The 12,169-nt window shown below is 42.2% G+C and overlaps 1 protein-coding gene across 3 annotated transcripts in view; it reads right to left on the reverse strand.

Moving 5' to 3' along the window:
- Nucleotides 1–2,374: 2,374 nt before the first annotated feature.
- Nucleotides 2,375–12,169, reverse strand: part of PLEKHG5 (pleckstrin homology and RhoGEF domain containing G5) — an 834,379-nt gene continuing 824,584 nt past the window's right edge. For all 3 annotated transcript variants that reach the window (XM_069240015.1, XM_069240016.1, XM_069240018.1), the window contains 3 exons: nt 11,199–11,356; nt 7,964–9,019; nt 2,375–6,970 (listed from right to left, as the gene is read on the reverse strand). In XM_069240015.1, coding sequence (XP_069096116.1) covers nt 6,961–6,970; nt 7,964–9,019; nt 11,199–11,356 — 1,224 coding nt within the window. In that variant the 3' untranslated portion in view covers nt 2,375–6,960. The remainder of the gene's footprint in view (nt 6,971–7,963; nt 9,020–11,198; nt 11,357–12,169) is intronic.

The raw sequence follows: 12,169 nt of genomic DNA on the forward strand, positions 1-12,169 counted from the left end.
GCTACACAGGGTTAGGAAATGGCAGAGAACATTGAAACTCCTGTGCAGCGACACAGCACTAATAGACGCCTTCCACTGGACACGAAAGCACACAGAACATATTGGGCCAGTCATCCTGCAATGCACCATGGTAGATGCAGTTCGCTTAGTTCATTAGTCTTACATTTTAATTGCTTTAGTAACCAAGCACTTGCTCAGCCAGTAATGGGAATACCTTGACACATTTTATGATTCTTACCACTCCTCGAAGAGAACCTCCTCATTTGGGGTATTATCTAGTGATTTTAAGAAGCTACAGTGAAATACATACAAAATGTAGACCCAATCCCACTGACTTGACAACTGTTTCCTTACTGCTCATGAACTGGCTTTTGATATCGTTTTCGCTATGGTCGCCCTAAGTGGCAAGGGTAGGCCCATAAGTGAGTCCCTTGCTCCCTGCACCACTGGATTCAAGCTAGCCTGGCTGATGAGGGGTGATACTGCAAAACTGGTCCAGTGATGCTTGTTTCCAGTCCAGGGAGGCTTGGCAGCTCAAGCTGGACTGTTCCCATGGGGAGCAGGGTCAAGAGGGATATGCATATGGCTGGGTCCACACTGGGGTAACGTGGCAAACATAATAATGATGGATTAAACCCAAATCTGTGCCTGGGGCGAGTGTTTGAAAAGATTCAACACACTGTCCATCATTTTATTTTGGTTTGGCTTTTGATATTCTGCAGCTATGGAATGGACCCTAAACATGTTGCTTGACTCCTTCCGCAATGCATTTTGATGGATACTGTCCCAGATACATTACTCTATTTTAACTGTTTCAGAATTCGAGTACTTGCTGAGACAGTGTTGGAATTCTTGTGAAATGTGGTAGCTGTCAGAATCATAAGAGTATCCTTTATTTGGCAGTCCTTACAAGCTGCCTACAAATAGCTGAAGAGAAATAATGGTCCTTCTCAATTGCAATATTTTGCCAAATTCTATCAGAAGACTCCATGGACTTATACCAGCCTCCAGAAGACTTCCCACTCACTAGTGTATGTCTGCAGCACTGGCTACATGAGCCCTGGCCTGACATCCAGTGATGGAACTGAGTGCAAGTTTGCCAGCAGGGCTTGGGTTTTGGCACAGCACCCCGACATGCACACAGCCCTGATCAGGGATACTGTGTTCTTAGAAAGCCTCATCTCCAAAGAACTTTTGAGGTGCCTCAGCTTCTTTCTCCCTCAAAGACTTTTTTACCCTCCCCATCAAATTCATTCTTCTAAAACTGTTTCTCATGCATTCACAACAAAGCAACAAGACACGTCCCTACAGGTTACCTTCTTGTTGTGTCATAGGAGTTACTAAAAGGTACAAACCTCCCACCAGAAGTGCTTCATTTCAGCCAGAGGTTTCCAGTGCTCGGCACAGACACTCGCCATCACTTATGACAGTCTAACACATGGTGGCACTGTTTGATAATTTAGAGATGAGCACAACAGTTGTTTATTAATTGTAACACTTATATGAGTGTGATGGGTAGTGGTTGGTTTGGTACTGTCATTGGTAGCCGTGGCAGGGGCAATGGGTAGTGCAAGCAGCAGTGGTGTCCTGGTGAGGTACCTGCCACTTTTTTTGTTACATATTCAGCACTGCCTCCCAGGATTGGTAGATGTTACCTCGCTCAAACTCTTCCTCCAACAGGCCCAAACTTCACACCTAACACTTCACCCGCACAGAACACTCACAGGGCTAAACTGCCAGACACAGGAGAAAACACACAAGATGCCATGCGAAAGAAGTGTTGCTATCAGTAGTGCAGTGGCACCCGGCCCGGTGGAGTGAAGTGCCCACTGCACCTCAGTTATGGTGGTCTTTTACTGCCCAGCCAAGATCTAGGGACTACATTTCCCGTTCTTGCATTAGGGCCCTCGGTCCCTTACCATGCCACTGCAATGCGAGCTTTGGGGAGGAATCTGTATTAGTAGTGGGTGTTTGAGTCAGAGTACGTCCATTTAAAAGTGAAATAAAAAGCTGTTCGTGCACACTGATTTGCACCAAAATAAACAGAATCTGAAGCACGAGCGCCTCTAACTGGAAAGCAAAGGAGTTGAGATTCCAAAATGGATGCTTGGAGTAAAATGGATCACCAAGCAATATCCTTTTGTTTTTAAAAGTATAAATACTTTTTTGCTTATTTACATTGGCTTAGTAATGCCGTCTTCAGAGCAGACAGTACTTTAAATGAAAACTTTCTGTAAATCATGGTGCGCATAAGATTGTTGATTTGATGGGAAACATATATGATAGGCAACAAACTCGAGACATTCGCAGGACAACAATGCCATCTCCAAGGAAGATTAAGATATGACATCAGGCAAAAAATAAATGAAATAAATTGTTCTGTTTTTTTTTTTTAATTGTCTTGTAATGGGGCTGCAAAGTGGAAACGTGTACAATGTTAAGTACAGTGCTGATATATTAGTATTGAATGAACATGATGCAGTAGCTAAACGAGCGACCAAAATGAAATACTTGTGTAGTCTCTCCAACCGTGCATATTGCCGTACATACCAAATTAATACACAACTGGCATAGAAAAATTTACAGTTAATGCTTTGGAAATAAAACTGTACATAAGTAATTTATAAAACAGAAGCTTAATAAATATTGCAATTTTATACACAAAAAACGTCACGTTTCTAATATTTAACATTAAACTACACATCGGAATTAGGCAACTTAAAAGTAACTTGTAATGGCATGCCAAGAGTGCGTTTTGAGATGCTGATGAGGAATATGTGCAGGCAGCGCACAAAGCATGGGGTCCACATGGTACTAGTAGGCCTTAGGTGCAAGACTTATATTAATTTTAAAAAGTGTGCTCTATTTTGTTTTTTGCCTCTAGTTGAACAAAATCCAACTTCTATGAGCTAGGAAGACATGTATACCAAGTGAATAAAAAAGACAAGGTAACATGGGTGATGCCCTGACCTGACGTGAGACATTATCATAAGCGCCCATTGTGATTCTAGTACAAAGTAAAACAGTGCTTCTTTAATGATAAACAAAACATAAGTGAGGCGCATACCTACCAATTTCCTGTGTATCTTAGGTGTGACAAAATCAAACTATAGAACATGCGAGTGAATGATGAAAAATATAATGTACAGAAATACTTTTAATGCTATTCAGCTATTCAGGGAGTAAGAGAAACGGGATGCCGTGAGATAAAAGTGACAGTGAAAATACAGTAGTTAGACCTCTAATGCCATTTCGAGTCATCCGGGAATACTGCACAGCTATCCCCACACCCGACATATCTGTACTTCCGGGCTAGGAAGTGTACTGGCCTATCACAAGCATGCCCCTGAGAACCAAAAAAATATAATGCAGAAATCGGTGTTGCCACACATTGATTCCGGAAAGTTTATCATCGTTTTCGAGCTCTATTTCTCCCAGACGTTTTGCATATTTTGAGAAGGCTGAAAAAGTCAGGAGTTGTCCTATTCCAGATACATCCCTAACTCCTGATGCCGCTATTAAAGCGAGCTAGCGTCCGCTCTCGGGACAGTGAGCCTCAGTAATGAAGACCAACATGGATGGGTGACAAGTTTGCCCATTTGCAATGTCACTCAACGCGCTATCTCACTTCCTTTCACAAATTAACTGTGCTTGTGTTCTTTTTTTTAAATTGAATCTTTTTTGATAGCTGGGTGGTGCCATTTTGATAAGCCAAGTGCTTGAAAGTCTGCCCTTGTGAGACAATCAAAGCTGATTGAGTGGGTCATGAGGCTGACTCGCACCACCAAGGTATGCGACTGGGTTCCTTCACAAAATGCTGCTGTTCTAAACCAATAAGAGAATGGTTAGAAAGATATATGTAAAACACACAGGACTTTGTCTCCAGAGATAGAAAGTACACAAATTCTTGTTTAATTCTGATGAGTTTTGTCTATCAAAAAGCGCATGTCATTTTGAACGTCAAGATTTGGTTTTGGAAATGAAAGGAACAGTACTAAATACAACTTGATCAGTAAATACACAGTTGTATAATTACACAATTCAGGCTTTCTTCTGTTCCAATATAATTACAGTTTGAATTTTATTCTCGATTAAATGAGTGTTAAGATCTCTATTTTTTCAGCTATTCCGCACAATAGACTTCCTCCGTCAATTTGCAGCGTTCACACAGGGAGAATTATCTTTCAGGTGGCGAGATACAATGAAAATCAAAAATAGAAAGAATACAATAACTAATGAAATCCACAAGGAATGCTGGGAGCCAAGGGTGTCTGACCATTAATTTAAAAGAAAAGCACCAGATCCAAAGAGATCTAAAGATAAAATTGACTTTTGCGAAGGACAATTGTGTAATGTATTTGCAGCATTTCCACCATCACAGAGGATTTCCCCAAAGAGGAAATGAAAGCTGAAGTAAACTACTACAGAAGACCCACGATTTTGTTTCTTTTCTCAAGGGCTTCTTTTAATGGGGGTGAGGGGACGAAAAATCATGACTGCGATAGTTACCCTAACTGTAACTCTATGCTACCAACAAACTCAAACCCCACCTGTATCGGGCTAAAGGGTCTCAGAGATGGACGGGTTTCAGAGGGATTCATAACAGGGGAGTTAAATTCTGCTGAATCCACATCACCATGGCTGAAGGTCTCTGAGGTATGCCAACTCCAACTTACATCTATGTCTTTAGTAAGACAACATTTTATTTAGTACGGCTTGTGTGAGGCAGGCCACCCATGGTAGCAGAAGCGATAGATCAGGGCAAAAAAAGATGGAACAGGGATGCTTTGGTAATGTCACCCTCTTAAGGTTGTTAGTGTTACCTCATGACTCGACTACACCTTGTCACCACAGAACTTCAGTAGAACTTCAAATGTTTTCTTTTCGCTAATAACCTTAGACACATAGTGAAGGAAACAACAGGGCATGTTTATAGTCATCTAATGTTGGTAGGGCTTTATCCGATCTACACGCTATGAAGTGAGCAGTGGTTGTTGTGAAGTTGCCATGTGATCGATATTTAACAGAAGTCATAACTTTTGCTACATGATTTAGGGATAGTTTATGTGGAATCAACAAGTTGCTTGTGCAGCTATTTTCCCATGATTTGTGTTCAATCCCTAACAAAAGAGCTGTCACACAGTGAATGTATGAGTGCTGTTAAAATGTAGGACTTCGAAAACTGTAACCAACACCTGAAATGTCTGCATAGATACTTAATATTGTTATGACTGCGGTCAAGATAAACTGTACACCTAGAGTATCACATAATGTGCAAATTGAAATGCAAGTGGATATATGTGCAATTTCATAATCCATGTCCATTTCTATTTTGGAACTACTTAAATAATGTACCAAGAGTTGTAGAGTAGCACCATCAGAATAATACAGAAGAGCATCCCAAAATCCTGATGTTTCTTTACAACAATATTGCCTCCATTTGCCATCTGATAGCCATTCAGATACCGCAAGTGTTCCCAAAAGTAAATATCTTTATGCATTACCGGGTGTGAAATGGCATATTTCCAATATTAACAGAATGTGTATTATTAACTTGCATGAGCTTTCAGACGCCCAACCCCTGTGAGGCCAAAGCACAATTTCCACTTTGAATGAAAATGAACTTGAGAAAATACATTATTTCTCACTCCCTAAATGCCTATGAGGTTTGTTCCACCAATTCTGTAATGTGGATGGAAACGTCTGCCTTGGACAGACTAGACCAATATCAGGTTTCCACCTGGCAAAATCTGATGCAGACTTGTTTTCATTACAGTTACAGAATGGGGACATCTGTTCTCTTACTTTTAACAACCTCTGCTTGATGCCTTTTCCTAAGTCATGCCGAAAAAATAAAGTGCGCCAAACTGGGCCATGTCATCCCCAGTATTTACACACGTCTACTACAAAGCAAAAACAAAAGCTTCAGTAAAGAAGGGGTCTACTTTGGCCTACTGACCGTAAACGTTGTTTTTCAGGTAAACATCCTTAACACCTTCTGTAACCATACTCATCCTTACAAGGGGCACATTACACAAACATTTTTCTTACTTGCAGAGAAAATTCAGTCCAGTCTCTCACTTAATAAAAAAAAAAATTGGCATTTTGAGTCACGTACACCATCCATCCTGGAGGCCATTCTACAAGTATTGGATTCAGTGCGAATATGGTCAGTAAACTTTGGAAAGACCAGCACCATGTGGATTCCCCAATGACATCCAACTTACAGCCATCAATAATAAATATTACTTAATTTTGGACATGCTCTTTTAGTACATCTTTTCAAAACTAAATACACTTTTAACTAAACAGAGGTGACGACTGCCATATTCTAAAGGGAATGGTTAGTGGCAAAGGCCTTGTGAACTTGCTAATAATAAAGTGATCCATTGAGTAATCCTGGAACCCATCATCACAGCCATACGTCTCCTCAGTGATGGCACGTTCGTTACGCAATCTTGGAAACTGCAAAGGACTTGGATCCTGGCTGATGATTTCTTAGAGTTCAGTGGTCCCCAGGTATCTCCAAGAAGCAGCTGGCATCTGCTTTATTTATGACTTTTGCTCCAAATGCTCTTTGCAATTCTTGTCTACTCCTCTTTAGTTGCTCCAAGTGCAAATAATCAAGCTCTGTCTAACACAGAGTCCTGGGAAATTCAATGTTCCCTGCCGAAGTTCTTTCTGCTTCTCTCAGTTCAGATTCCTGAACTGAAATAGATCTGTTAATATTTATATTGTTATATTTATATATATATATATTTATATTTCTAAGGGTCCATACATAGAAGTAATGTTCAAAGCCTCTATATTGCATCGCCAAAACATGGTCCTCGGCAGCATATGCAGACGAAAATATACAAATGCCTTGGGCCTGTCTGCTACATTGTTTTAAAACATTTAGTTTCCTCTCCTCTCTTGAAATGTGCCTGGATCTGTGTGAGAATGTATATTTTCCATCTTCTAGACCTCCCTGGAACGAACAAACACAGAAAAGAGGAATAGTTAGACCCCCATTTAAAACAATAGACGTAATCGATGTTCTCTGTTGGCAAAAGGTCATAATTGTTACACATGATTTCCTCATATTTAGGGTTCGATTTCAAAAGGTAAAAACTATCAGATTCATTAATTCCAATCTGTTTACTTGAAGGGACATAAAAATACAGGCCAGGCTGATAAAAATGGTGAATTGGAAATACTAGGTCCAAAGCACAACCAACTTCTGCAAGTACTGTGAAGGCAAGTTGACAACACTCAGAACTCCCCTTTTGTTGGAGGTGGAGAGGGAAAGGCTTTTTTTGACTTTGACATGATGAACAGTGTTTCGTTGAAAATCATTGGCGTGTGCCCATGCATGTCATTTAGGGTTCGCAAGGGGTCGCAGTAGCGACTCCTGGCCTCAGAGGTGGAAAATGTATTGCCAGTAACACAGGGGCAGCTCGTCCTTATGGACTTAAGTTTGGACTCCGCTCTCTCTGTTTTCTGTCAATTTTTTATTAAAGTAATAGTGAATAGTATTTTATTCACTATTAGTGTAATAAAAAATGGAGTAAAGTTAGCTGAAATATGCCCTTCCATGGCAGTTGAGGTAAGTATAAAATGCTTTTAAGTGTATGATGTGTGTGTGTGTGTGTGTGGGTGCTTGCTAATGAAAGTGTGTTTATGAGAAGGATGGTGTATGCAAGTGTGATTTTGGGTGTATGTATGTCTGTGTGAGTGGAGGTCAAAGAGCACGTGATGTCACTTCCGCTACCCCTGGCATTTTTGTGAATTGACGTCCATGGGTGTACCGTACCTTTCTTCATTTCTTTTCATGGTTTTGTCCTCCAGGTTTCACAACATATACAATTCATACAGGCCTACAGCAACATGGACAAGATGCATATAAGCAATGGGATACATTTAAAAACCACCATGCACTAACCTAATGAAAGCAGAGCTGTTTAAGAAACAATATACTTACGAGGCTGTTAGAGTGGAGTTGAGGAGCAGAGTGGTTCTGATCTTGTACAGTTGCGCTAACGTGAGCTTCCTATGTTGTGCGGCCTGTGGCTCTGACATAGTCCGTCTGGAATTCCCAGCCAGATCAGAGTCTGTTCCAGCCACAACATACTGCTCTGTGAAGGAGCTGCTGTGAGCTCTCACGATCACACCCGACTCATCAGACTTAAAAGTGCTGTGGAGTTGCCCACTTTCAGTTAGTACACTTTGAGTCTTTGTGTTATCTGTTGTGTAAACAGTACTTTTGACAAACCTCGTGTCCTCGACTTCAGACAGGTCCGAGGAGCTGCTACTGCAACTACTTAATGAAGGGTCTACTTTGGTACCAGTGCAGTCTGATTGAGACCTGGGTTTTACAACCTGTTCAATTTCAGCATTTCCTTCGCTGTTCACCACACTGGTAGTTCTTGGAAACCCATTTGTGAGAGCACACTGTGTGGTCTCCTCATCTTTGTCCTCGCACGCCAAGCGTGCCTCAACCGGAGAGGAATAAAGTTCACTTAAACTCTTGCTCTGCAGGAGCTGGGATTCCTCAGTGATGGAGGATTCTAAAGAAATAGACACTAAGTGCAGAAGATTGGCCTCAGACTTGGACTTCAGAACTTTCGACTTGCATGGCAGGAGCTGCACAGGGGTCCGCCTGCGGATCTTGGGGGACGAAGAGCGCTGGGAGTGCGTAGACTCCCTATCGTCCTCTGCAGATTCCTGCTGCTGTTGCTCTGCAAATTCTTCAATGGAAGAAGGGGAAAGGGTTCCATAAGCACTGTCAATGGAAGATGACCTGCAGCCTTCAGGTTCCAAGGCCAAGCAGTTGGTGTCTACAGGTGCCGTGTGTGCCTCAGGAGTTTCTCCACTGTCGAACATCTCTCTGGTGGGAGTGCTGGAAGAAGCCGTGGTGCTGATTGAGGTTTCATCGGACTGAGAGCCAAATGGTCCTCGCTCAACCTCCGGGGAAGACAATTCTTCACTAGCATCGATAACCACCACGGATATTGTCTCTGTAGAACTGCCAGACGGGCTGAAATAAAAGTTAGATGGCATTATTATTTTTGTAATTACATGTTGGTTGACTTTTGTACTTGTGTATGTCACTGGTTAACATTATGAATGCACATCTGGTAGAGAACTTTTACATTTAAAATTGCAACTCCTCAGCTAACCAAGAGAAATGTTACTCACGTTTATTTCAATTACAGTTTGCAATCTGACAGCCATGTAATTGTGCTAAAAAAAGAATCAGCGTCAGACACAATAAGGCGAAGAAAATGCCAAAGCGTGAAGGGGTTACATTATAGCGCTACCAGCAGAGGACGAGAGGTGGCACGAGATCGTAGCTAAAAATTGAAAATTTTGCATTTTTTTAGGGGAAGGGAGGCGCCTAAACAATAAAATGTCCTTTTGTCTGCAGCGCCAAAAGACCTTGTATCATTCAAGAAAAGCTGACTCTCAGTACAGATGTGGAAAGCATCCTAAACGTACACCTTTACGAAAATGTCTTTGCCTGGTGAGCATGAAAGATGTTCTGTTAGCATGTAATGCGGGACATTAAAAAATATGGATCACAGTGATTGCTGGTACAAACAAAAAGGGGACAAATGAATCTAAAGAATGTTTGCGAGTCGGAGCAATCTCCATTTCATGCTGATGCCTATGTGTCCGATATCAAGTTTTTAATCTATTCTCGATAAAACTACTAGATGTAGGTACCATGTAAAGCTCGTGTCTCTTCAGCACACATCAAGTTGCAACTTCAATGTTGTAAATAATTTATTTTCATTATTTATCGGTCTTCGCCTTCCAACGGTTTTGACCGACTACAAGCTTTAGAAATGTGATTCTCGAGCCTGCTGCATGCACCCTACTATTTTGTAGTGCCGTCTGTCCCAGTTCATTCCAAGTTATACTCGAGTCTTTACAGAGGGGGCCGCATATCTTCGGACCCAACAGAAGTTATGTACATGCCATGAAGCAAGCGCAACCCTGGATTCACCATCGATACAAACTTTACGTCTTATGAGGCAAAGCAATAGCTAATGAATTTGCCCGATTCAGACTTCCAGTTTCTTGAGAACCAGGAAGTCGCCTATGTTCATCATTCTGTCATCGCAGCCTGGAGAAGCAGGCTTGCTCTTTGTGCCTGCTGCTGGAGTCAACCTCCCCACCCCACTGCTGCCTGTGATCTCCTTCTCTACCTGCCCTATTGCTCCATTCATCCAAAAAAACGTTTTCTTTCTGGGCACAGGTATGGTTGTTCGCCACTTGAAATATGGTTGCTCCAGCCCACCAGAGGGGAATAAACCGAGGGAAAAGGTGTGATGCGAGGAACCTAAGAGCTTGTAGGAAACATCTTGGAGGGAGACGGAGTGACGTGGCCCGAATGTAAACCTGGGTCGGGGGAATGCAGTTCAGGCTCATGGCTAGTTCTCAAGGGCACACTTGTGCCAGGGTTGTTGATGGTGCTCTGAGTGCTGGGCTAGGACTAGCTAATGGAAAGCTACGGCTGGCTCATGAGGGGTTGGGCCTGGTGATGCTGAGCTCAAGGTTAAGCTAATTCCAGGCTGGAATGGTTGATGTCGGGTTGCAATTAGCTATGGGAGGAAAGGAGAACAGTGATGCTGGCTTAATGGTTGCCTGGTCCTTTCGGTTGTGATACATTATGATGACATCTAGGTTTCAGAATGATGGTGGTGATCACTGCAATGATCCGTGCCAAGTATACTTCTCAGACAGAAAGATAAAGGGAGAGAAATGGAATAGGAAAGGCCTAGGAACTGACATTCACCTGAGAGAGTAGTACTGGTTGAGCTGGATACTGTTAAGATACCCCCTTACGCTTCCCAGAGTAATGAAAACGCTGACGGGGAGATCAAGGTGACCCAGGCATGACCACCCAGGGAAGACCATGACCAGTGCCACACAGGATGAGAACACGGAGTTCATCCTGCTGGCATGCACAAGAGAACCGCTCCATGCCACTTCCACTTTTTATCTTGGAAGTCACTTACACAAAATAGAATCGACATGGAAGAATTTGGACATCCAAAAAACAGAACTACTTCCCTACTTTTAGGCACAAAATGTTAATGCCTCTGACCCCCGCCCAGATGTTAAGTGAACCTGGGCCTCCTTGGCCTTCTCCATAAGGCAGAACTCCCAGCTTCACTTCAGTTTTTAACAAGACATGGAACAGGGCCTACCTTTGATGTAAGTCCAGGCTGTTGCTGTTTTTGCGTAGGATGGTGGGGGAGCTTGCAGCTGAGGTCCCACTCTCCATATCCTCGTCTTCCTCCTGAAGTTGCTGCATTTGCTGTTGGCTGCGCTGACATTCCTGGAGGCGGAGTCTCTGGAGGAGGTTCTAATCAGGGGACAGAAAATGGGCCATGATTAGGTTTAAACCTAGAGCAGCTAAGACCACACATACCATGTTTTCCAAAGCAGGTGTTTTTACACATTTGTACACACCTTCTGACAAGACCAACCTCATGTGAGGTCAGCACTGCAGGATATTACACAGAAAAAAAGTTATTGATCACTGTGGGAGCATTAAAATCTAAAATTAACCAAAATCTCTTCTAAATGAATGGGCAATCTACGTTCCACTCATTGGCACATTTGTGTTATCAGATGCTTGTAAGTACATTACAGTTTCAAATGTATTTCTTTTATATAGAACAAAGTGGGTTGTCTTACAGCAAGTTCACAGCACTCTGAGAAACAGCATTGGACTCACTGGCTTAGCTATGTAAGATCGACATAATTGTGCCACATGCTTGTAGGCACACCCTGCTCAGACAGCTTGAATCAGACTAGGACACAACAGATATTCCCATATTTAGGGGGTTATTACAATTTTGGAGGAGGTGTTAATCCGTCCCAAAAGTGACGGTAAAGTGACGGATATACCACCAGCCGTATTACGAGTCCATTATATCCTATGGAACTCGTAATACGGCTGGTGGTATATCCGTCACTTTACCGTCACTTTTGGGACGGATTAACACCTCCTCCAAAGTTGTAATAACCCCTTAGTGTCTAAACCACTTGTCATGACACCTAACAAAGCCTGATCTTTTGCTAGAAAACCATGAAATTACTACATAATTTAATGACGCAGTGCTCTTTTTTATTCACTTTTATTCATTGGTGCTAAGCCCAACTTGATGTTACT

Source organism: Pleurodeles waltl, chromosome 6 (assembly GCF_031143425.1).
Source record: "Pleurodeles waltl isolate 20211129_DDA chromosome 6, aPleWal1.hap1.20221129, whole genome shotgun sequence".
Lineage (NCBI taxonomy): Eukaryota > Metazoa > Chordata > Amphibia > Caudata > Salamandridae > Pleurodeles > Pleurodeles waltl.